The 25,819-nt window shown below is 47.5% G+C and overlaps 1 protein-coding gene across 36 annotated transcripts in view; it reads right to left on the reverse strand.

Moving 5' to 3' along the window:
- Zmynd8 (zinc finger MYND-type containing 8) overlaps positions 1–25,819 on the reverse strand; it is a 105,189-nt gene that overhangs the window by 60,614 nt on the left and 18,756 nt on the right. For 24 of the 36 annotated variants that reach the window (XM_074074929.1, XM_074074921.1, XM_074074931.1 and 21 more), the window contains 3 exons: positions 12,431–12,579; positions 4,346–4,564; positions 1,355–1,468 (listed from right to left, as the gene is read on the reverse strand). In XM_074074929.1, the coding sequence (XP_073931030.1) occupies positions 1,355–1,468; positions 4,346–4,564; positions 12,431–12,579 (482 nt within the window). Of the gene's footprint in view, positions 1–1,354; positions 1,469–4,345; positions 4,565–12,430; positions 12,580–19,023; positions 20,780–23,131; positions 24,967–25,819 lie in introns of those variants that run through there. The other 12 variants (XM_074074942.1, XM_074074944.1, XM_074074932.1 and 9 more) reach the window with 6 other exon arrangements.

The following is a 25,819-nucleotide window of genomic DNA, read 5'->3' on the forward strand; positions in this document are numbered from 1 at the left end:
CTCCATAGGGGTTGGGGGGCGCGGGTATCTCTCAAGAGGCAGAGAATCTGCCTAGCAAATACAAGGCCCTGAGTATCGCCAAAAAAATTTTATTTTACCTAAACTGAGGCTATACACTTTGCCTCCACTGATTCAGATTTTATTTAAAAAGCAAACAGGTTCTCAATTTAACAACATCTAATTGGCATGCTCAAAGTTTTTTTCATCAGAACATCAAATTTTAAAAGCTTGGGTTTCCTAAAGAACCCAAACCATAGTGATTACTAACACACTGAGAGATTACATTTCTGTATATTCATTTCACTTACAAAGAGTGGACCACAGGGGGCTTTGTGCAAATAAAAAAAGGGAACTGTTCCCTCAAGGTTTAGATTCACCAGCAAGGAAAATGTCACAATATGTCAACTACATTGTCATAATATATATTATGTTTCAACACAAGGTATTTTTCTGCCATTTTCCTGAAAACTCTAATATCTATACCAACCACAACAGCTATGGTAGGCCTGGGACTCTCAGGAGGGCACTGCTGTGACAAAACAACTTGCCAGCTGAATGCAGCAGCCCTGGCTTTTAATTTCCCAAAAGGGACAAAGACTGTTTCAAAATTGAACAGCCCAAGCACATTCTTCCCCTTCATGGAAATCTCACTGGTTGAGTTTTACTTGAAGGTTCCATAATGAGGCCTTGGTTATAAATAAACTGGGCTGTACTCAGTTCTCACTGCAATGGAATTTCACCAACGCCTGAGAAGGAGCACAAAGTTCCTCCTTGACCAATGAGGTATGAGGCTCACTTTAACTTTAACTGAACTTTAACTGTCCCCCCACCCTCACCTTTCTACTATGTGACATTTCCTGACTATACTCCTTAGGGACACGGAGCACTCACTACACAGAATGATAGAGTATCACTGTATCTTATGGGTTTTTACATTTTTTGGCAATACCAGAAGTGCTCTACCACTTAAGCCACTCTGCCAGCCCTTTTCGTGTAGGTTATTTTTGAGATAGGGTCTCGCTTTATGCCCAGGTTGGCCTGGACTGTGATCCACCTATCTGTGCTTTCCACATAGCTGGAACAATGTTAGATCTTGAGAACTCTCCCCCGGGGCTGGCCTCAAACCTCAGTACTCCAGACCTCTATCTAAGTAGCTAGGGCTACAGGTGTGGTCACAGTCCCCAGCCTCTTTTGTTTAATTTACCAATTTTTAAATCTGGATACACAGGAAGGTCCAAAGAGTGTGTACAGGTGCCTGAAAAGGAAAGCCTACAAGGACTACGTAGGACGTTAACAGAACAGAACACAATTACTCTCTTCATTTGCCCTTACACCAGCAGAACTTTCTTCTTACCCCCGGCTGTTTCATTTTCTGAATGGCAAACTTGAGCAGGTAGGACAGCTGTTCAATGGTGAGCATGGTCATGGCTTTACTCTGGGTCTCGATGCATTCTGCTACTGTAATCTTCTACAAGTCAAAATCACACACACAGGTCCCATTAGAAAAAAGACACAACTAGTCACGCACTTCCTCTGCCTCCACTTTCCCATAAAAAGCAATTCCCATCTGAAAGAGAATGGCTGCTTCACCTGGTAACGACTCCAGCCTACTAGACCAACGTGTACTGACTCTGTGGGTAAAATTAAAAAGCTCATCAATCCATGTATTACCATAATTATTACCATAATTACCATGTATTACCTTATTAGGAAGTGTTTTTAGTTCACAAAAACAACATGAGCTGAGCTGAGGAAGGTGTGGGTACACAGGACCTGAAAGAGGGTCTTGATTATAACCTTTGCGTCTCAAGAAAGAGCCATGAAAGGAAAAGCTCCAGAAAGCTCATGAAGGTGACCTCACAGGATGACATTTGCTGTCTGTATAGTCCTGCGGTCCTGAGCTCAGGACCTGGGAAGGGCCTTATTTCAATGGCATGCCTGATGCAAAGGGACAGGGCTCCCTGTAGAAAGAATCTAGGGATGGTAATAGACTAATAAATACTTTATTCCATCCCCTATGGATGTGAACCCATTAAGGACATCCTAGAAACTTCTCGAGGGGCATAACCTCACTGTCTTATCTCCATGAGCAGTAACTGTCATTTCATGACGGAAATTCCCATCAAAGAAGAGACCCGGAGAAAGAACTGAGATCGGATTCTTCTATGTAAATCTAGCACCATAGCTCTGGGAGCCATGTGGCAACAACAACAAAAATAACAATTCTGCTGTCAGGAAAGCTCTCTTGGACCACCCACAAAGGAAAACGAAGAAATTTTCTTCAATTAATTTGGAAGGAAGGAATTCAGTCACCATCCTTCACATCTGCGGGGCCTCCTTGAAGAATGCTCAGATGTGTCTAGCACATCTGGTCACTCAGAAGCTGGAAACAGTGCATGATGCACACATCTGACTGATTGGCTACCAGGGCCTGAAGCATCCAGTCTTCCCAGCTTTCTGCCTTTATCAGCTGGCCCCTTAGAGAGATTTGGGGCCCTGAATTATAGACAAAGAACACATGTTGCTTGAATCCCAGTTTGTTTCCAGGTACTATCCATGGTGGCCACTTGGGTTGCCTGCCCACCTGTCACTTCTCTCCCTCCCATCCCTGGCTCCTGCCTCCTCCCAAACAGTGCCTGGCTCCCACAACACCAAAAATTCCTGTCAGGCATTCTTCAGCCCTTTCTGAAGGGAAACTCGTGGTCCAATGCGGACCAATGAGCCCCCAAGGGCAAATCAGCTGGAGGATGACTTTTGTCTATCCACACCTGATACCTGAGCCCTCAGCAGCCATCTTAAGATTACTGTGAGGGGATACATCACCTCAAGGATGAGATGGAAAGAACCTGGAGCGGTACAAACTCTGGCTGGCCCTGCCTCTGGGCTCTTCCTACATATGGTGATAATATGTCCCCTACTGTGCAGGCCACCTTTCATAAGGAACTGTCACTTGCACAGAAACATCCTTGAGAAGCCTCTACCTTTTCTGCAATATCATTAAAGCACTGGGAAGAATTGCTTAAATCAGTGATGGCTCCAGGGCCCACATTAAAGGTAGCAAAATGAGGTCAGGCCCACACACAGAGAGCAGAGCATCACTGCACAAAGCAGGCGCTGAAATGTCTCAATCGAGAGTAACCCATGAGAACCGGGGACCATCTTCTGCCTTTCCACTGGCAGAACACTACTACAACGCTATAATATGCTTTGATATCTAATTTCTTTTCATGTGCTTCTCATTTTCCTCCTTTCCTTCCTCCACAGTCATTATCCTACAACAAGAGGGGTTTCTTCCCCACTAAAGACATGTGGGTGGTTGTTCCATTCCCCCGCCAGAAAGCATCCTCATTTGAGATCTAATTCCAATGTATCTTGGAATCAAGAGAGATTCTACATTAAATGATTCTGCAAATGGTGCACGTTTCTTGTCAGCACTGGGAAATACATTACTCTTGGGAGTTGCCACAAGCAGAAGCTACCTCAGAATGGTGGAGACCTTTCTGGGTGGCTGAATGGAGAGTGTTTAAGGCTTTGCCGCAAATGACATCCTCGTGCTGCCTTCAGCCCAGTTTGCAGCAGCCCTAAACCTGGCCCTGCAGAGGCTGGACCTCCATCCATCCTGCAGAGGAAACAACAAAGTCTCCCCAGGTGGCTGCAAGGCTCATTATGCCCCCTTCAGGGCTCCCTCCAATCTCCATGGGGACACTGTGCCTCCTGAACTTCCAGTTCCCATCTTCATGTCCCCAGAACACTCTTCAACCTCATTATATGGAACTTTGTTTTGGTTCTTGTCCTCTTCTGCTGAAGAGAAAGTGATCCACGCTGTTCCTGCATAGTGCAGAATCCCCGGCACCTAACAGGCGTTCAAGAAATGCTTGCTGCATGAAAGACAGCATCGGATGGCCACCACACGAACATACACCCAAAATTGGTCTTTCCAGCTTGGCCACTGCTGACGATTCAATGATGCAGCAGGAAAACATCCAAGAAAGGGAGAGATAGCACGAGATCGTTTCGAAACGTGTGAACTGCTACAGATTTCTAAGTTCACTTCCAAGATGTTCACTGCAGAAGAAGTGGAGGCAGCTGCAGATTCCAAAGCAATCCAAAGACTCATGAGGAAGCAGAGACAATATGCAATGCAGTGCAAAGTCTTTCCAAGAGCGGCTGAGCTGCAGCCAGGGCAGATGCTGCTCCAAAAAGAGGGCGGCCAGGAGAGAGCAGGTGGGAAGGCAAGAAATTTCTCTTTCCCCTATTTGGATTATTTGAAAATGTAAAACTAAAAGGAAGAAAGAGAAAGGAGAGGAAACGAGGCAGGTAACGTATTCATTCATCAGGAACTAACCTCACATTCAGGACAAAACCAGTCCCCCTCTGGTTCCGATGTCAGTCTCAGACACTTAGCGTGATAAACCCGGGGACAGAGCTCACAGCAAAGGACTTGACCTTCCCGATGACAAACCCAGCAGTAGAAATCATTCCGTCCGTCCTGCGGTACAACATCAACAGGGTCTGTGGTGAGTGGCTGCTTCATATAGTAAAACGGACCATGTCTTAGTTCTGACTGAAATGTAGGCAAGAAAGACAGGTGTGGTTTCAAAACAAATGTGCAGTCTCAGCAGGAATTTGAACAAGTACATCATTAACAACACAAAAATCACAGCATCTCACACCCCCTCAACAGCCATGCTAGCTTGACTTACTCTACTACACTCGGCACTACAGGTGGGTCATTCAAATGTTCTTCCTTTCTGCTATTTTACAAGGCCAGACATTGAAAGCAAGCATCCGACAGTTACTAGGCAGCCCTAGCATACCTGGGTCCAACTTCTAATTCTACCATTAACCAGCTGCATGACCCTGGACATGTCTCTTCACCCGCTCCTCAATTTTCTCATCTGTAAAATGGAGCCAAGAATACCTAACATCATGGTATTGTATTGGGATTAAAAGGGCTGATAGGAAATCTTGCTAATAAAGTTAAGAGCAAAATACACAGAAGTCCAAATTCACAAAGCTAACAAAAGTACGGCAGTTTACCCCGGGATTCTGTAAACTGTAGGCATTTGAGAATCAAGCAATTGGATTCGGGTTGACAAAACTTGACTGTCCATTTTTACGTCCACTTCCAGCACGTAAAGTACATATGAGTCAAGAAGAGGCTAGTTTCTAAGGCCATGATTCTTAAATGTGACAGGTCCTTGTATTTGCTGTAGAGTCACACCTCTTAATCAGAACCAACAACGACAGAAAGAATTAGCCAATTCAGGGGAAGCAGAACCTTTCCTGTCCCGAAACATCTGGAGAAATGTTTGTCTAGTTAGATACTCTAGAATACAGCAAAGCCAAACTCCGAACACAGAAAACCGCACAGAAGGATCTTATTATAAAAATATTCAAACACCAACAAGAGAGCCCGTCTTAGGAAACCCATAAGAAAATCCAAAGGCTGGTGTCAAACAGTTCGGTGACAACCTGTATGACATTGAGAAAGCTCCTCAACCCATTCAGTCTTGGTTCCTTGACAATCAAACTATGCATTATGACTCAGCCAGGCTATGACAGAAGCTTCTTTTCTGTCCTTCAGTAAAAATTATGATTTCCTCCATAAAGACCTTATAAACTGGTTAGATGCTGCAAATTTTTTGATATTACAGATGGCGATCTTTTGCTAGTTTTATCTATTCCCGTTACTTTTCAGTTTGGGTTTTATTTTTGTTGTTCTTTTGGAGGTGGAAGAGGGTTGAAGCTGTACTAGAACCCAGAGCCTCATGCCTTCTAGGCAAGCACTCTACCACTGACCTACAGCCCTAGCCAATTTTTTTTTCTTAAGATACTGGGATTTGAACCCAAGGCTTGGCAGTTGCTAGGCAGGTGCTCTACTGCTTGATAGGGTCTTGCTTGTGTTTTGTTTTGTTTCCAGAGGCCTAGCCACAGACCTCAATTCTCCTACTTTTGCCTCTAGCATAGCTGGGATCACAGACATGCACCACCATACCTGGTTATTTGTTGAGATGGGGGCCTCACTAATTTTTTGCCAGGACTGGCCTCAAACTGCCAGTCTCCTACACTCTACCTCCCAAGTAGCTGGGTTACAGGCATGAGCCACTGTACCCAGAGACTCGAAGCCCACCTTACTTTAACAGCCAGACTCCAGGCTGTACGTCACCACTGCAAGCAGCCCGTATCTTGTTCCTGGCTTTTATTATGAAGCTTTAAAACTCTCAACATGCCTGCCATTTCTCACCCCTTGCTGAAGAACTTCCTACATGCTCACTTAGCAACCTTCTTAAACAGTCTTTTGAAGCCTCCCTACTCTCATTCCAATCAAGTAAATGGCTAAGCCGTGTACTGCAATATTCCTCAGCTCAGTTCCTATTTCCCTGCTTCAGTTCGACTGTTAAGATGGAGCAGTCAGCCTGGTTTCCAAGAAGTAACATCACTGCTGTGACATTCTTTCCACAGGACGCTTTTCAACATACTGTTGCACACACCATCTTTATTTTATCCTGACAACCACCCAGAGAGGTATGTAAGGTAGGTATTAGCTTTACCTGACAGATGGGAAAACTCAGTTAAAAAGACTTATCTGACATCTGACCCCAGAGCCAGGGCTCAAACCTGGTCTCCAGCAGGCTCTCTCCTCCTTACACTCCACTCAAGACAATGCTTGATGCAAGAGATTGGTGATATGTGAGGGGAGGGGAGAGAGAGAGAGAGAGAGAGAGAGAGAGAGAGAGAACATTCTCTGTAAATCAAAGTACGTTCTACTTAATGCAAAATGTTGAAGGGAAGGAAAAAAAGTCCGCCAGGTGTCGGGACAAACACCTGTAATCCCAATGCTTGGGAAGCCAGGGTAGGAAGACTGCAAGTTCCAAATCAGCTGGGACTAAATAGAAAGACACTGTCTCAAAAATTCAAAATCTGAAACGATGGAAAACTATCAGAAACCTCATAGGAGGTGTCATGAACAGCACCTTGATAGGGACCAGAAGACTTGCAGAGAACTTCCTGTACATTGTAAGATGTGTGGCAGCATACCAGACCAGATGCCAGGGACATCCACACACAAAACTGCGGTAACCCTGCTGGGCACCAGTGGCTCACACCTGTAATCCTAGCTACTCAGGGAGCAGAGATCAGGAAGATCTCAGTTCGAGATCAGCTCAGGCAAACAGTTTGCAAAACCCTTTTCTCAAAAATACCCAACACAAAAAGGGCTGAAGGAGTGGCTCAAGTGGTAGAATGTCTGCCTAGCAAACATGAGGTCCTGAGTTCAAACCTCAGTACTGCCAAAAAGGAAAAAAAAAAAAAAAAAAAACTGTGGTAACCAATCATGTCTCTAGACATTGTCAAACGCCCCTGGCAGGGCAAAACTGCCACAGATCTGCTGTCTGCCTAGGAGAATGGTTGTTTGAGTTCACTTTGGGGGGTGGCAGGGTGAGGAAACCATACATATCAAGTAGGCAGAACTATTTTTCACTTGAATGGGTGTCCTAGGGTGCCACCGTGGGCTCCATAAGATAACAGTAAGCTGTATTTTCAGCGTCTAACTTCCTTTCAGTAAGTTAGTAATAGTACAGTCACTAGCACTTAAGCAAGCACGGGGTGTGGTGGTACACACCCAGTACCCAGGAGGCTGAGGCAGAAGGATACAGAGTTCAAGGTCAGCCTGGGCTACAGGGTGAGCTCAAAGTCAGCCTAGTACATAACAAGTTTCCAAAACACCAAAATGAAAAAGATCCAACAGAAAGTGGAAGAACCAAATATGGCCAGGTCACTGCCTAAAAAGCCACCCAGGCACACTCTGTCTACTAGCTGCAGATGGTTGGTTGGTTTTGTATTTTTGGTTCTGGGGATCACAGAAGAAACCAGTTACGAATCCGTCAGAATGGAGTTTCCCCCAAGCCCCCTCCCTGGTATGGCTGGGGGTAGGCGTCTTCAGAGCCCCATCGTGGAGCAGTGGTGGCTATACAGTTCACTGCTCGGTTAATCTCTTTGTCAATCAGATACATCCTTATCTGCTGTTTGTAAGGGTTTCCTGCTCCATAAAAATAATCTGATAACAGATATGGAACATTGTTTAAAAGAAAAGCAAATAATTTCAGGTAAAAATGAGTTACGGTTTTCTCCCCCTCGCATGCAAGGCCTGTAACCAGCCCAAGAGCAAAGCGGATGGGCTGCAGCTTGCATTACAGTGAGGTAACTTCAGGTTACAGCAGCAAATGTTCTCATTCCCTCATGCCTGCCTCAGGTCGGCTTAACAAGAAAATGGGAAAGACCTGCTCACTCATTTCTGAAATACCTGCATCCACACAGGGAGCCAAGAAAAAAACAAGAGGGTTCTGTAAGAATAATAAACAGATGAGGCTTGACAGGCCATACAGTGTCTACCACAAATTCAGCTCTGCCACTGTAGCGCAAAATCAGACTAAACATCCATGAACAAACGTGGCTGTGTGCTATTGTATTTATAAAAACAAGCTCGTCAGCCAAGTGAGATAGAGCGTATCTATAATCCCAGCAGCCTGTTATCTCAACCCTACTGAGGCTGTGGAAAAAGGATCAAAGAGTTCAAGGCCAGGCTGGGCCTGAAGTAGGAAACACAATGGCAGGGAAAATGGTGGGACAGCAGGGGAAAGCAGAGCCCATGCCCTATTCAACAAGGGCAGTCCCCACTCAGCTAAAGTGAGGAGGCAGCCAGGCTGACCCCCTCTCCCAGTGCAGCCTGACCTTGGGGAGAAGCTGGTCATCCGCATTGTCCCGAGTGTCTCAACTGTTAATCCACTTCCCAGCCTAACAAAGGGCTTCTGTGAAATGTCCCAGTTTGGGGTTTTGTTTTGGGGGTAGTGCTGGGCAGTGAACCCAGAGCCTCCTGCATGCTAGCAAGTGCTCTACGACTAAGCTACGTCCCCAGATCAAAACAAGGTATTTAAAAGCTCTTCTTAAAAGTCTCCTTAGGGGTATAGTGCAATGGCAGAGCACAGGCTTAGTGTGTAAAGCCCTGGGATTGGTACCCAGTAACACACAGACACACTCCAAAAGTACTCAATTCCCAGTATGTGAAAAATGAAACAGGCCAAACTTAAAACTCAACTCATATCTCTACTTGGTAATAAAAGGTCTCCACCAAAAATGAAAACATATAGCTTCCTTGGGTTTTTTTGGTTTTTTGTGGGATTTTTTGGGGAGAGGAGAGGCAGTATTGGGGCTTGAACTCAGACCTCATGATTGCTAGGCAGGCACTCTACCACATGAACCACTACACCAGCCCTATTTTGTGTTGGGTTTTCTCAAGATAGGGTCTCAAACTATTTGCCCGGGGCTGGCCTTGAACCTTGACCCTCCTAATCTCTGCCTCCTGAGTTACAGACGGGAGCCACCAGCACCCAGCATTCCTTGGATCTTATAGGACCGAAACAGCTTTCCAGAAAACTGAACACAGAAGAGAACTGAAGAGACTGGAGAGAGGGCAGGAAGATCAAATGTCAGAGGACAGTGAAGGCCGAGAGAGACAGAGGCAGAGGGAACGAGCAAGGCTGCAGGGAAGGCTGAGGAGTACAGCAACCAAGAAGCCCTGGTCCCTGTATAAAGGGCGGGCTTTCTGAATGCTAGGGTCTGAATGTCTGTGTCCCCCTCAAAATTCACATGCTGAAATCCAGACTCCAAGGTAATGGTATCAAGTGATAACAGTCACTATAGGAAGGGATTAGACCTGGAGGATAGAGTACTCATGGAAGGAGACCTCAGAGACCCCCACCCCTTCCACCCTGTGAGACACAGCAAGAAGTCAGCAGTTTGCAAGCCGGCAGAGAGCCTTAGCAGAAGGCAACCATACCTGCATCCTAAGTCACACTTCCAGCCTCCAGAACTGTGGGAAGCCAGTGTCTGTAGCTTCTAAGGCCCTCAGTCTATGGTATTTTGTCCTAACAGATCAAAGAGACCAAGATGCCAAGTTTTGATGAGAGCACAGAAATGTAAGTTTTACTGTGAAATACCATGGTCCCCAATGCTGGTGATGATAGGAATTATATTGCGTTGGTCAAATGCAGCATTTGGGGGTAGGAAAGGAAAGGTTTCTGGCATAATGTTCTCTGAGTTCCCCTTGAGGAGAAAAATAGGGCATGAAGATTATGCCTTCTCAGCAAACATTACATTCTAAAAGGAACCACGCACGCAGCCAGGGTTGGGCTGCCTTCCCCAAGCCCAGTTAAAGGTACTCCATCTTTGCCCTGGAGTTTTAGATCCAAGAAGCAAACCTACAAGTCAACCTTATGAGGTTGCTTTTCCAAACCCGTTTTATGATATAAGTGAAGGTCAAAGAGAAAGCAACTGACAAGGTCACCCCGCACCCAGCAAGTCTCCCAGAGGCCATGAGCTAGAGTCACATGGGAAGGAGCAGCATCTCTGCCCTCTTCTGTGAATACTGCAGGCAACTGGCCGGGACCCCAGAGCACACACAGACCCTATGCCCTTCCTCTCCTGCCCACCACCATCACCGTGTCCTACACCCCACTGCTATCTGCATCTCTGCACTCCTGCCTGGGCAACAGCAGCAGTGAATGGTGGCCACTTATCTGAAGCTGCAAATCCAGAGGGGGACAGACTTACAGACACATCACTGTGGTCATGAGGCTTCAGTGTTAAGAAAAAAACCTGAACACACAGACAGGGAAGGGAGAGAAGAAAATGCCCAATCAGCTTCCAGAAAAGAGCCTATTTTTAGAGAAAAAGAAGGAACTCACAGGTAGAGGGGGATGCGTGTGTGGATGTGGACAACACCCACTTTCGGGACCTCCTGTTGGTCCAAGAAGTTGAATTACTTCCTAAATTAAGGTTCAGGTCTTCAGGTTTCCTTCTGAGTCTTTAGCCTAGACAATGGGCAGGATGTCACTCACTCCAGGCCAGCCTGGCAGAGCTAAGCTCAAACACAGCTTCTTACTTGCTCTGAGACCCTGAGGAGGCAAACTTAACCTCTCTGGAAAGTGGAGACACTTACAGCCTTCTTCACAGTGTTGTCAAATTAATACAAACAGGGGTGACACACGGCAAAGACTGCTTTTGATATCACCATCGACACTATTACATACTTTTTTTTTTTTTTTTCAAATTGCAGTGCCCCTCAAAATTTATCAGGACTCACTACTTCTCCAGTGGGATTCCTGGCTGACTGGTGCCCTCCAACACACAGCCACAGCCACAGCCACAGCCACAGCCACAGGTAAAAGCTTAACTTCGAATTAAATGGAAGGAAACACTCAGCTCCTCTACCACCCTGGCCACTTCTAAGTGCTCACAAGCCACACATGACTCGTGGCAACCACACCAGACAACATGGGTCTAAAACGCTTTTACAAATATCATTTACTTTACATACCGAGCCTGGCTTAGTTTTCAATTTGTATTATTACTGTTTGTGTAATTGAGTTCAATGAATCGTCACAGAGCCCACGGACTGGGCAGTAGCACCACCATCTCCATTTCAGTAGATGAGAAAATGAGACACGAGGAGGTTAATGTGCCCACAACCACAGGGCAAAGGCCGAGCTGGCATCTCGCTATGTAATTTTGAGAATGAAAATAGATTCACACTCAGGAACGTACAGCTCTCATAGTCCAGGGCATTTAACCGTTGCTAGGTCTCGTCCCATGAAAGCGACTTCTTGTTTAACTCAAGCTGGGCACTCCCCAGAGCCCAGTCCTGCATTCAGCAAAGCAGGAAATGCATGAAGGCATCCCCTTCGTCCCCAGGAAGGGCCACTGAAAACAATGCAAGATCAGATTCCTGATCCACAGAGGACAAGGACACCCGCCAGTGCCTCTCGTGTTTCCGAACCAGAGGACTACGTAGCCTGTACCGGGGAACGTTAAAGCTAGAAGGTTCCTTAGACCAGAACCAAGATGAACGGCTTTCCCTGTCTAGCTGATAGTCCTATTGGCCAAGGAGGGTGGGCCGGTGCTCACTGAGAAGGGATGGTGACTCAGACCAAAGTTGTCCTCTCACCTCAGCCCTGAACCCTTCATTTTACAGATGAGAAAATGAGCCAAGCAAGGGTGCATGGCTCTACCAAGCAAATTCCAAGCAGCTGGGCATCCATCGGAGCTACTAGCCTGGCCCCAGAGGGGAAGCAAATCAGCAGGCCACATGCGGGGAAAACTAAACAGCTTGAGGAGAAAAAAAAAAAAAAAAAAAAAATCAGCCCAGGGGAAAAACCCAGTCCCTTCACCGAACAAAACCCATCTGGGTCACTGCTCTGTCCCCAAAACAGGCCTGATAAGCTGTCTTTTCTGACCTATGCAAATGATAGGCAGGACCAGGCAGCACTTGTTGAAGAAATGCCAAGAACCCTGGGCTCTCAGCCAGGGAGCTGCAATGCTGCTGGCTGGCCTTTGTCCCCCTAGTGGGGAAGCCACTCCCAGTGGCTCTTACCTGCTCCTTACTGTTACTGTTGAGTAAGCCAGGTTTCTTTTTCTTTTTAATAGGGCTTGTTGATGTATCCTGTGGTGAGTGGCCATTGGAAGAATGTGGAGGACTGGGGAACTTTCGTTTCTGGGCTGTTCTCTCCGAAGAGCCAGGATCTGAAAGAGATGCACAGGACCACGCAACTTAAAGCAATCAGAGAGGCCAGGGTCCCACACGGAGGGTGTGACATAGTGTATTTTTTATTTTGTTCACAAACTCCCAAGGTTATTTCGGCACTCCTCCTCCTGTAAGATACGTATCCCCATCTTCATTGCCTGCCTCAGAAGTCACACAGTCTTTATTTGGCCTATGTAACATTTTTATAAAATCTTGATTCATTGGCCAAGTATAAAAAATTGGGAGACTCCAAATAAGTCTCCCTTTAAATAAGAAATCAGGACCCACAGGCCCTCGTGGCAACAGATAAAGCCTGATAACAATCATCCCTTTTAGATGGGAACCTGCCCTGTTTTGTCACAACTGTTACTCTTCCCTACTGTGTGTCTTTGTTAACAAGGCTATGACCAAGTTGCCAAGCGTTGTCAGATGGGCACCAGTATTTCCTTTTCCCAAGAAGTACTTCTTTTCCACGCCCCTGCAAGATGGCAAAAGCAGGACACCATGAAAGGCAGGCAAACAAGGCCACAGACTTCAAAGAAATGAAGCCACCTATGCTTCTCTGTGGAAGGTGACAGCATTTATTCACATTCACTAGGCTAACAACAGCATGTAACTGTGTAAAAAGAAAAGAACCCCACCCACTGGGAAGTTCTCATGGCCAATCACCACTGGAACTTCTATTTGAGACCCTCCTCCAAAGAGATGAATACGAATTACACTTGGATTGATTGTCACCTGAAAAATACAACCCCAGCCTTGTCAGTCCACTCCTTGATTTCATTCTCCAATTATGTCATTTCAACACTCTCCCAGCAATCTTCACAGAGTGGAATGGAGTTTGTTCCATGCCCAATGATGGTCATGTGAGCTTAAGGACAATAACTGAACAGCTTGGTACACCTTACACCCTGAGGAAGGTGTAACACCAGAAGAGGAGGAGTACATCCTGAGCACAGAAGATGACAGTCCGAAGGGCGTTCCTCCGCCCAGCACACAGGCTGCATGTGTATCTGTTGGTCATCTGTCTGCTGGTGGAGGACAACATGGCCTCCATAGCCCTTTGGACACCTCCAATGAATGGCTGATCCACATGATGGGGCTCCCCAGCCTCACCGACAGGCCTCAAAACATCCTGGACAAATACTCAGGAGACCCAGCACTGAGAGGGGAACCAGAGCCCAGGATCTGGGAATCATCCTGCAAACATCAGAACGAAGGCCAAGAGAGCCCAAAAGATTGGTCCAAAGGCACACATCAGCTAGTCAGTCAGGAAGCTCACTAAAAAGATGCAACCTAGGGCAGACTCAGTCCTCATAGCAAACCTCCTCACCCTCAATGGGTGAGTCCTATGTGAAGCTCCCTTCCTCCACAGAACCTTTGAATTCAACAGTTTCCACCTAAAAAGCCATCTGATAGTCAGGGGAACAGGCCAAGACAAGACAGTTCAAGTGCAGGACTGTGTGTGGTAGACAGACAGGACTGGAAACAACTTCAACACCCACAAAAAGGCCTAATTATGTATCACAGTCACTCAGTGAAGTATTCTGAGGCCATTTAAGAATGATGAGGCAGGCCAGCATGTAATCCCAGCTACTCAGAAGGTGTAGGTGGGAGAAGCACAGTCAAGGCAAAAGGGAGAAAGCACAAGACCCTATCTGAAAAGCAAACCAAAAAAGCAAAAAAGGACTGAGGGTATAACTCAAGTGGTAAGAACACTTATCTACCAAGTTCTAGGCCCTGAGTTCAATCCCCAGTATTGCCAAATAAAGAAGAAAAAGGAGGAAAAAAAGATTGAAGAGATAGTGAGACAGACAACTGTATACAGCTCAGTGCTTGCCTAGCCTGCGCCAGGTCCTAAGTTCCAATCCTAGCACTCCCCCACACCAAAAGAAATGACGAGGCACCTAAGGGCTGAGGTATGATGGCTAGCTCCCCCCAACCTTCTATGTCAAGTTAAAAAAGCAACATGTGTCTAGCATCATTAATGGACCAACACACATCGCCCCAAAAAGATGCAACACGTACACATGTCTGCAAAACCTTGAACACTCCTGGCTGAACATAAGTCCAGCAGACTCTACCTGGGGACATCGAGCAGGGACATCAGAAGCACAGTCTGTAGGGAGTAAGCAAGGATTACTTTTCAGTGTATACCCTTGTGTACTACATACGTCATGTGCCTGGGAGACTTTCTCAAAATAAAGAAAATTAAAAGGATTAAGAGCGTTCACTTTCACATTAAAAAAAAAAAAAGCAGTAAGTGTGACCCAAAACCTGTAATGAGGGGGGCCTAACTGGGAATTAAAAAAAAAAAAAAAAGTCAGATAAAAGTTGGGGCTGGACGGCTGCACACCTGGACCACAGGAAGGAGTGTGGGCTTTGTTCTACCTGGATCTGCTACACTCCCCCCACCAGTAGCTCTGCTCATATGTCGGGGTGAGTGCTACTGGCAGGTGTGTGGGGGCCCACAACAAACATATCCTGGAAGAGATGGCAACCTGACCAGGCAAGACCAGAAAGCAACTAGGCCAAGAAGACTGGCAAAAGGAGATGGAGGGGACATTCAGAACAAGACATATGTTTCTCACTGGGATGTTGGAAGAGAGGGCTCTTCCCATTGCAATGACATCAGCTCTCTGCGACGATTCTAATAGGATCTCCAAACATTGTGACAACAAAAAGCAGCCCCACAAACTTCCCAACAGCCTCAGCAGAGAAAGGGCACTACACAGGGACCAGAACAGCCAATGCTCAGCCAGTCTCACAGCCAAACAAGGGCACATGTTCCTCCATGGACAGTTTGGTACCCTGGGGCTGAGATCACCTTGGATGATAGCTTCTGTGACCAGCAGAGCAGCCCCTGAGAACCTGCTAGAAATGCAAATCCTCAGCCCATACCCAGATGTATGGGTATGGGATCAGCAGCCCTGGGCCCCGGGGCCTATTGGAACAGGTTCTCCCAGGGGCTGGGCCATACCAAACTTGAGATGTTCTAGGCTAGCTACTTGGGGGTGGGGTCCCCCAGCCAGACAAACTCCTCCCTCCACTGCCCCACCACTATGTGTTTGGGACTCTGTGAGCAGAAACTGAGTAAGGGAACAGACTAGAAAATGAGGCTAATAGGAGCAGTAAGTCTCTACCTCTGAGGGCCTCATCGCCTCTTGTAAAATCTGAGGGAAAAACAGGGACCAGACCAGAAGTTCCTGCCTGGAGTCCATGTCACTACTTCGGGGATCCATGATTCCATTCTGCACATGGATGCAATTCCTAGGCAGAGGGGCCATGGCTTACTTCACCTTCTCAGAGATATCATAACAATTAAAAGACTACAGTGCCAGACAATTGTAAAGTCCCTTTTGAACTTTAAAATCCTTCACCAGGAAGGAAAGAAAAAAAAAAAAAAAAAAGAAAGAAAGAAACTAATAGACCTGTAAGCAATTTGGGACTAGCAAGGGAGTTTTACCCAAACCTGCCAGAAAACAAAAGGAGAAACCAAGGTCCTGCTTAGTGGAAGGATAGGTCTAGCCCAAGGTTGTCCACACCTTGGAGTATTCCAAACCTTACAAGTCTCAGCAAAATACAAAACCCAATTCTGTTGCTGTTACAAATATAGATTCCCCCCGGAGTTAATGAGTTCAGGGGCTGTATCCAAGGGGTAGATATTTAATAACTTCTGAACAACAGACACATCTGTCAACAGCAGGGGCTTTCCACAGAGGCTCTTAGGAAGAAAAATTGAGAAATGCCTGCTGGCTTCAGCATCCTTCCTAGGATGAGACAGCAGGCCAGCACTAGATCCAGGGGGACCAGGCCTCTCCAGTGACTATAGAATGGTGGGTAGAAACCCAGCTGTCATTGTGGTAACAAAGCCAGCATAAGGAAGGACCTTTTCCAGAAAGTGAGTCAATGTTTTTTCTTTTTCTCTAATGACTGAATTCTGACGGGATGCACTGCTACACGGGTCTTGTAGAGAAAACTTAGAACGGTGACGAACAGCCACTACAGACAGAACTACAGGGAAATGGTCAGCCTTGATCTGCAAGGCTTTTTCTGCAACCTTCTCTGGGGTTCCAAGACCCCGTGATTCTACTGGGATGGTCCAGCAGCCACCCACACAAACATGGGAGTTTGGCTGTGAATACGTCAGTGTGGGTGAGGGAGTAGGGCTGCCTGATGGAGGGACAGAACAATGACTCAGGAAAACAGCTCGGCACAGGGCAGAAAGCAGAATTTCCCCCTCCTCATGACATTTCATTAAGATCTTAATAATGCAAGCATGTGATGAGAACCTTCCAGAACCCATGCCTTTTGAACCACCACAAATAATCCCGTGCAATACTTCCTGGATGTCCCTTGAGTTAATAATAAGGGCACTCTTACTTCAAGACACCCTGAGCTTCCCTGAGCCCCAGGTATCAACAGCTAAGACTTTCCTTTATCACATACAATGGCCAGGCACAGATCAAATGCTTTGCGTGTGGCTCCCTCTCCGCAGCTTACCCAAGACTGCACCGCTACCAAAGTGGTAGGGCTGGGATTTGAACCTAGGCACCGAGGTGACTCGGTGGCCCACCTTCCTACCCACTGCAGTTTTGTGCGTGCAGCAGGGGAGCTCATCCTCAGCTCTGTAGCAAGAGGACTTGCTATTTGAAGGTTGAAGAGCTCAGTCTGCTTTTGCCTTTTTTTCCTCAACTGCAGGTGGAGCCATGGGGCCAGGGAAGGTACAATACAGAGCTCCAAGACCAGGAAAAGGGAAAAGGTGGAAACCGTGCCTGTCACTCACTGATGAGGCCATTCTCTCTCAAAGGCTACTTTGGAGCCTACCCTGTGATACAGGGACACATGCCGCCTCTCCTCCCTTTCCATCTCCACCTAGGCCTAACAGGCAGCCACCTCCACCCACATCCGGTGCCTGAGTCAGAGCACTCTCCGTTCTCCAGGGTCCAGGAAGTGACACACACCACAGGAATAGTCTCTTCCCTCAGGGAAAGGGCCGCAGCTGAAATGCCAGGCGCTTCGTGTGTTTTTGTGGGTGTTAAATTTCCTTAATGATATGACGCAAGTCTGCTGGGACCTGAATGCACAGGGAAGTGGGGCAGGCATGCCAGTCACAGGAGTGGGGGGGACAACCATGTGGCTGGCCAGGTCCCAGGCGAACTGGGAGAAGTTGGTCAGCCTACACAGAAGTCAGGGGCACATGCTCTGATGGAGCAGGTGGCGAAGGACAAAGGCAGAGCACTACAGTGGGCAGAGAAAATGATCTCTGGTGTTAAGCAGCAGACAGAGTCTTCTCAGCAGTGTGACTTTAAGGAAGCCACTTAACCCCTCTGTACCTCTTCTGCAAAATGGAGATTAGGTATCTTACAGTCACCAGGGTATCAAAGAAGTTAATTCAAGTAAAGCTCAACCTAATATTTGGCGAAGAGCTCCTCATCAATAGAGGTTATTTTTTTTTGTTGTTTTGTTTTGAGACAGAGTCTCACTAGGTAGCCTGGGCTGGCCTCAAACTCTCGATTCTCCTGCCTTCAGCCTCAGAGTGCTGGGATTGCAGGAGTACAACACCATACCTGGCTTGAACAGTACATATATTTAAGACCTTCAGTTACTCCTCCGCCTCTTTTCCTTCTTTCTCTCCCTTCTCCCTCACCACCACCTTTCTCCAAAAGCAGAGCATGTTAAGTTAATCCCATAAATTCAAAGTTATTGAAAATGACGCAGAGTAGGATGAGCCCAAGACATGGCTTCTGCATTTCAGTCAGAACCCGGGATTCCTGGGTATAGCACAATCAGGGTCAGCAGTGGCCTGGCACCGAAGGCGCTCACAGGCGGCACTCGCAGGAACCACCAGCCCTTGGGCCAGCCTGGCCTGCCTCTCGGAGGACCACACGCAGTCACCCAACCGGAAGAAACAAAGCAGAGCTCCGTTAATCATTTCCAACATTCCCAAAGACATAGAGCAGGTACCCAAACCAGCCTCCCTCCCCAGGAATCTTGGGGCCCTCCCCAGCCGGTAATTGCATCATAAAGAAACAAAGGCCGGGAATTTCCTCCTGGCAGAGGACAGAAATCCGAAGCAAAGGGTGGGGGCAGGGGGCAAAACCTGTGCTGCTAGCAAAGAATGCCTGAGCCTCGAGGAACAGAACTGTGTGAGTGGAGACAACCCTCCAGCAGGTGATCCTTTGCTCCTGGGCTCTTGGTTTCAGAGCCAGTGAAACTGCACAGCAAGGCCGCTCCTGCCCACGTGGGCCTGCCAGATCTAAAGGCGGGCAGGCTTCCTGGGGTTCAGCCTCGAATCTACTACTGGGCATGGGAGCCTCTCACCCAGAACAAGAAGCCAAGGCATAGGTCACTCAACTTGGGAAAAATGTCATTTAACAGGGAATCCCAGGCATCTGGACAAAAGGCACTGAGGTTCACGTAGCTCGGGGAAGGGCACTTACCTGCCATAGCACCAGCCTGGCTGCTCAGAGGGCCTGGCCTCTCTTTTCCAAAAGAGAACAGAGGCAGGCTCACAGCAGACATTCCTGCTTCCGGCTCCTCAGTGGCCTCTCCCAGGGGGAGGAGGAAGAGGCAGAGAGGACAGGCTGAGAGTCACCACTTACCAGGCCAGCCCCAGTCTTGCATGCATTAGGTCGCGGGGCAAGGACACCGTCACCCCTCTGCAATCAGAGTCTGCGGCACAGACTTGCCTTCGTGTTCCCAGGCTTTCAGCTCTAATTTACCACCCTGGCCAGCAAGGCAACCACACTGGAGTCCTCATGCAATGCGCTCAAGAGCCATTTACTTCAGTGGATGTGAACAAAACCAGGGAACGAGACGTTCTGCTGGCCAGAGTGGTGATGGGAGAAGGAAGCTGGGGGCTTGGGGCTTGCATTTTGAGAGTGTTTTTAATTTTTTAGATAATTATTTAAGTTAACTTTACTTTTGATGGGTGGGCATCCTGGACAGGAGAAAACCTTTCCCATCAAACCAGCTTCCTCCACCTCTTGAGCAGCTGTGGTGATTAACGGGACACATTCATACGTAAAAGGTGGCAGGACAGAAATTGTTCCCACCCAGGGCAAACAGGCTGATTTACAAGTGAATTCTGAGTTCAGCCCACAACCAGCAGAGCCAATTCCCCAAACGGGGATTTCCTGGTTCCAGAATGCCAAGCACTTTGAGCTTTCTCATGGAGAGGCAGGACTCAACTTCCTACCAGAAGCACTGTGCCCCACCCTTGGGCCCAAAGCCTGCGTTCAACATAGATAGATGAATATTTGCCACCTTCAAATTCCGCCACAAAGAGAACTCGAGGCCTCTGGCTAGGAAGTAGGTTCTGGTGCTGAGACCCAGCTGCATTATTTATCTGGGCTGCAGAGACTCAGTGGCCCCCTCCCCCAACAGTGGCTTAGGTCCTGGAAGGCTCAGGTGCCCCAGGCTTTCAAACTACAAAGAACTGCAGCATGGTGGGGGGGGGGGTGGTTACAATTGAGAAACAAAAGGCCAGCTGTGTGTAGGCATCAGCTGAAGCTCACAAGTAGGCTGAGGAGAAAGAAAGGAGCCTCAAAAAGGAGGAAGAGGAAGGAAGAGGAGCTACTGGAAACCACACGACACTCCACACACGCCCTGGAAGGGTCCAACCTCTTCAAAACTCACCCCAATGAGGATGAGAAAAATGGACAGGCCTTTCACAGTCAAGCTTGTCAGATTCCTCATGGGGAAGCAAAGTTTTCAGATTTCAGAAGTCTGTGGGGTGGCGTAAGAATGTATCCTTCCTACTGAGGGCATCTCAGACCTGCAGGAGGTAGACTAGGGTGGTCCCTGGTGTGGCTCATAGAACTACAGGCAGGGGAGCCAAATAAGAGGACAGGAGATGCTGCAGAAAAGCCCAGGGGTAACACCAGAAACAGAGTCCAGTGCAAGGAAAAGGGGCCATGTGGGCTCTGGGTTTGCAAAGACCTGGAGTAACTAACACCCAAGAAGCCAGTACAGGCTGGACACCTCAAACTTCTTTCTGATTTTGTTCACATTTAACTATTAAAGGTTTGGGGATTTTAGTTTTTTGTTTTGAGACAGAAACTTGTTATGTAGCCCAGGCTGGTGTAGGCCTAAAGATCTTCCTGCCTCAGCCTCGGGGGTACTGCAATTACAGGCGTGCTCCACCACACCCAGCTTAAAATATTTTTAAATAGCTACAGGAAATATGAACAATTACAATATTTATAGAACACTCACTACATGCCAGGGACTGCCAGGCCTGGGACCACATCTTTATCTCCAGCCTCCAGTATACAGCAGGCGCTCAGCAAATGCCTTCAACATCAATCAGGTGCCACTTTAAAGGGGTTCAGATGTTTAGAACAGTGCAAAGCAGTTCTCAATGGGGTTCTCTAGAGTACACTTGAAAATGTCTGAAGTCATTTTTAGTAGCCACCACTGAGCAAGGAGAAGAGCTACGACTATATTCAAGGAACAGAGACCAAGGCTGCTAAAGTGACTGGGCCCAAAACATCCACAGCGCCAAGGTTGAGAAACCCTGGTGTCGAGAACCTTCCAGACAGCTCCCTGGAGGTGTAACCATGAGTAAACACGCCACCCATCAGAAGGATGATCACTCCTAAGGACAATTGTTCCTCCATTTCACCTAGCAGCCAACTTCAGATTTCAAAGAGAATGAAACAATGGGAACCAGTCAGTCCATAAATAGTCAGCAGACAACTACCAGACAGCTGGGCAACTAGGTACTGTCAGAGGAAGGCCCAGCCCCATGGGAGGACAGCCAGAAACATATCACATGGCAACAGTGGCCTTTTGTTGAGCACTTATTAACTGTTCTAAAGACCAGTGTCAATTTATTGATACTGAATCAATTTATTTCCAACTCACCACAATTCTGCAAGAAGGCAGGAGGCTCTGAATGGCCTCATTTTATAGATAAGGTAACTGAGGTCCAGAGAAAAAAGGTTCAAAGTGGCTGAGTACAGAATGACTGGGAAACTGATTACACAAGAGCAAGGGGCTGAGCAGGAGAAATGCCAGGTCTTCATGGATATATACAGGAGGCCAGAGCACGGCTATCAAAATCTCTATTTCCTTTTTAAACTTCCATGTTTCACAGCTATTGTTTATTGGGCAGAGCCTGGGTGGTGGCTCAAGCCTGTAATCCTAGTGACTCGAGGGAGGCAGAGGATCAGGAGGATCACAGTTGGGACCCTGCCCAGGGCAGATAGTTCAAAAGACCCTATCTCAGAAATACCCAAACAATAAAGAACTGGTGAGGGGCTCAAACGGTAGAACACCTGCCTAGCAAGCATGAGACCCTGAGTTCAAATCCCATACTGTGAAAGAAAGGAAAGAGGGAGGGAGAGAGGGAAGGAGGGAAGGAGGAAGGGAGGGAGGGAAGGAGAGAATCCTCCCAGAACTGGAATGTGGCCTGTGGTAGAGAGCTTGCCCAACATGCATGAAGCCTTGGGTTCAAGCCCTAGCACCACAAAAAAAAAAAATCGTCCCAAGAACAATGAGATTGTGAAGATGTCTGTGTACCCACTTAAAGGTGAGGCTCACAGAGGCAAAGTCATTTATGTATTGAAAGGTGCACAGATTACCCCAGCCTCCATGGCAGCTGGTACCAGTCCAAAACCCTCAATGGCAAAGGCCAACTGCCTCTCCTAGGGTTGTGAGTGCCACTTTGTCATTCTCCATCAGCCAAGCCACTGACTCTGAATCCAAGCACTGCCACTACCAGCTGTGTGCCCTTGGGCAAGTTACTCATCCTCCCTGAGTTCCAGTTGGTTCAGCTGTAACTATGAGACTCTTTCTAAATGGGTTGTTAGGATTAAATCTAACAATGTGTGCAAAATGAACAGTGACATATCAAAACACCATGAGTGATTGCTATTATTACTAAAGAATCAATCGGCAGAGAAAAGACATTGACCTGGAAACCTCAAAGCAGTTTCCCCAAACCTTTCTGTACCCTTCCCCAATTCACGTAAGACTGCCCCTTCCCAGTAAAACCTCAGCCTGGTATAGTTCAGCAAAGCCAGATCAACATCCTCCAGGGCTCAGGATCCTCTTGCAGAAGAAAGCAAACCTGCCAGGTGGCCCACAATCCCAGCCCTGCCATTCCCATCTGACCTTCTCCCAGGACTCCCAAGGCCCCTGAGCTCGGCAAGCCTGGGAGAGCTGGCCGGCAAGAGTTCCTGGCTCATGTAGCTGTGTGGCCTTGGGCAGGTCAGTTCACCTCTGAGCTCAGAGTCCTGGTTGTCTGCAAAAGGCATCAGGAATGCCAAACCTTGCAGGGCTGAGATGAAAATGCCTATGCAGTGCCTGACTCACAGCAAGATACTCTGCAAAGGGGCTTCTTTTCCTACCCAGCCTCACTTGTCTATTCCCAGTCTAGCCAACCTTCACAGTCACCACCTTGATCAAGTACCACCCTGATTAAGCCCATGCTGATTGGCTGCCAGCCTGTGTCCTTTCTAGCACCCTCCTTGAACAAGCTGGGGACTCCCCTGCTTAAAGGTCTGGGGAGGGGGGCATTTCTGTAGACACAGAACCTCTTACCAAACCTGCAGTGCCCCCAGGGATTGGGCATTCCCCGGTGTGCTCCTTTTCTCCTTTAACTGCAAGGAAAGGCCTTTTTCCTCTCTGTCCTCAGGCAAGCCAAGTTCATCTGACTCAGCTGGTCCCTGCATCTAGAATGCTCTATGCCCAGTCTTCTCCATAGTGGCCAACTTCAGCTTTTGGCTCAAATGTCACCTCCCCAAAGGAGACTTCCCTGACCACCAGCCTGCAGCCTCCTTATCCTATGATCTGGAAGTTGGGGTTTTTTTTTTCCACTCCACTGCAGTCACCTCTGAGAACTGCCAAACATGATTTTCTTCCTCTGCTGGCTCACTTGATCAATGCACCCCCTCCATAATGGGAACACCATTTCAGCATGTCTGTCCTCTGCACTAGTCCAACAGTGGATGCACAGCCTGGCTAACAGGTGCCTGCAAAACACCCATCTGACCAAGGAAGGGACCACAGGGTTAATGACACAATGAGGTATGCCAACGACAAGACTTAAGAAACCCCAGTTTTAATTCCCCAGCTTGAAAATTTCTTCCAGCAAAGCAAGAAGGCAGTAGGGCTATGGAGCCACCAACAGGGACACTGTCACAAAATAAGAGTCCCACCTAGCCATTTCAGGACCCAAAAGGGAACCCTAGAACAGGAAACTCCCTTTTCACCAGGTCCTCTGTCACTCTTTGCTTCTTCCCTTTAAAGGTCCATTGCTCCATAAAGTAGGAAATTAGGTGAGGATTTCTATTCTGGATGTGATGGGGACCAAGAGCTAAACACGATTACTGAAAGAAAACCCAAAGTGGGGAGCCCATGGGGTTTCCTTAGGCCCTACACTCTCCACTTCTCCCTAATGCTTCTGGAGAGAGCTATTGTTTCAGAATGGCTGAGCAGTGAAAAAGGAGGCTCTCTCCTTGCCAGGAGATACTCCCTGCCAGGAGACAGCATGCAGGCACACACACTAGGCCACACATACACACACACACACACAACTGAGATGGCCGGTTAACAGTTTCCGGACACAGTTCTGTCCTTTGCCCTTTGTCTCACAGAGCTCTTTTAAGTCTGAGGATCTCTTTAGCAACTGCTCCACAGAGCCTCAGCCTCTCTGGGATTCTACAATTCCACCCGGCAATGTGAAGCAAGGGCCCATCGCAAACATGCCATGTGCATGCAGCACCATAATGACTTAGACAATAGCTTTCAAGTTCAACTTCTCTCCACCCCAATCAACACGCATGGCTAAGACACTTCCACCTGCTCTTTCCTGTCTCCTTCCCTTGGGCCCATCAGAGTGCAGCATCACCTAGACTGGAGACTAGTCTAGATAGTAAAGATGTGCTATTTTGTCATAGACTACAGCCTCGGCTCTTACCCAACCACTACTGTATCTGGTCTCAACCCAAGAAACAGCAACCTGGTGTGACAGATGATGCCCAAACTGAAGAGTGGGAAGGGACATCCAGCAGTGGAGCTATGGTAAAACCAGGTAGTGGGAGGGAGAGGTCAGGAATAGCCCTAGTGACCACACTGAGAGGAACCAATGATCCAGCAGGGAGCTAGGTACGGGCTCAAGTGGTAGAATGCTTGCCTAGCAAGCACCAGGCCCTGAGTTCAAACCCCAGTAACTGCCAAGAGAAAGAGACAGAGAGAGAAAAGAAAGGAGTAATCTGTAGCCAGATCAGCCTGGGAGAAGCAGGCCATGATCTGACCAGAGATAGCGGCTTTGTCACTGGGACTCAGTCAGTGGAGGGTTTCTGTGTGGAGTATGTATATAAAGTATTTGAAATTTTTCTGCAAAGCACCACAGGTTGAATCCAATCCACCACAGTGGGTGGTAAAGTTGTCAATATTTAAACATGGGCAGAAACTGAATTTTTAAATCCAGGTTTTAATAAAAAAAAAAAATAAAAAAAAAAAATAAATCCAGGTTTCTAGCTTCTCTTAAAAATAAAATAAAATTGTAAGATCAGGTCATACAGGGCCCCCAGTTCCATACTGTGGGATCCTCCAGGCTGCCTGTGGGGGAGGGGTGGAATCCTACTTCTCTGCTTGCTGAGGTCATGTAATGAAAAAAACCACTTAGAGAGCACGAAGAGATAGAAAAAGCAGAGAAGAACAATCAGGTAAAAAAAAAAGACCAGAGAAGATGGATGTAGAGCTTGGGTGGCCTGGTTCTAGAAAGTGCAACCCATTCTACCAACTGTATACATTTGTTTACATACATATGCTTTTTTGCCTGAGGAGGCCTTAGACAGTTCCTCCTACCGATGGCTTCCAGATCCTCCTACCTGTGACCTCCCATTAGCTGGAATAAAAGGCAGGCACCACAGCGTGTGGCTTACTGAATGAGATGGGGTCTCACGGACTTTTCCCCCCAGCTAGCCTCGAATCATTATCCTGCCAAGTGTCTGGGATTACAGAAGTGAGTGCTTGCCTAACAAGTGTGAGGCCCTGAGTTCAAACCTTAGAACAGCCAAGAAAGAAAAAAGAATTTAAAGCAGGAGGGTGGGACACTTGCACTTGTGTTTTAGAAAGAGGCCAGCAGAAGTGCTACATAAGCAGGAAAGAAATCAGAGGGAAGGGGCCTCGTCAAAGAACACATGTCCCTAGAGGGAAGAGAGATGGCCACCCGTCATTTCACACAGAGCAGACATCTGACCCCCAGTAATTATTTCCAGGCAC

The sequence above is a fragment of the Castor canadensis genome, chromosome 5, assembly GCF_047511655.1.
Source record: "Castor canadensis chromosome 5, mCasCan1.hap1v2, whole genome shotgun sequence".
Classification (NCBI taxonomy): Eukaryota; Metazoa; Chordata; class Mammalia; order Rodentia; family Castoridae; genus Castor; species Castor canadensis.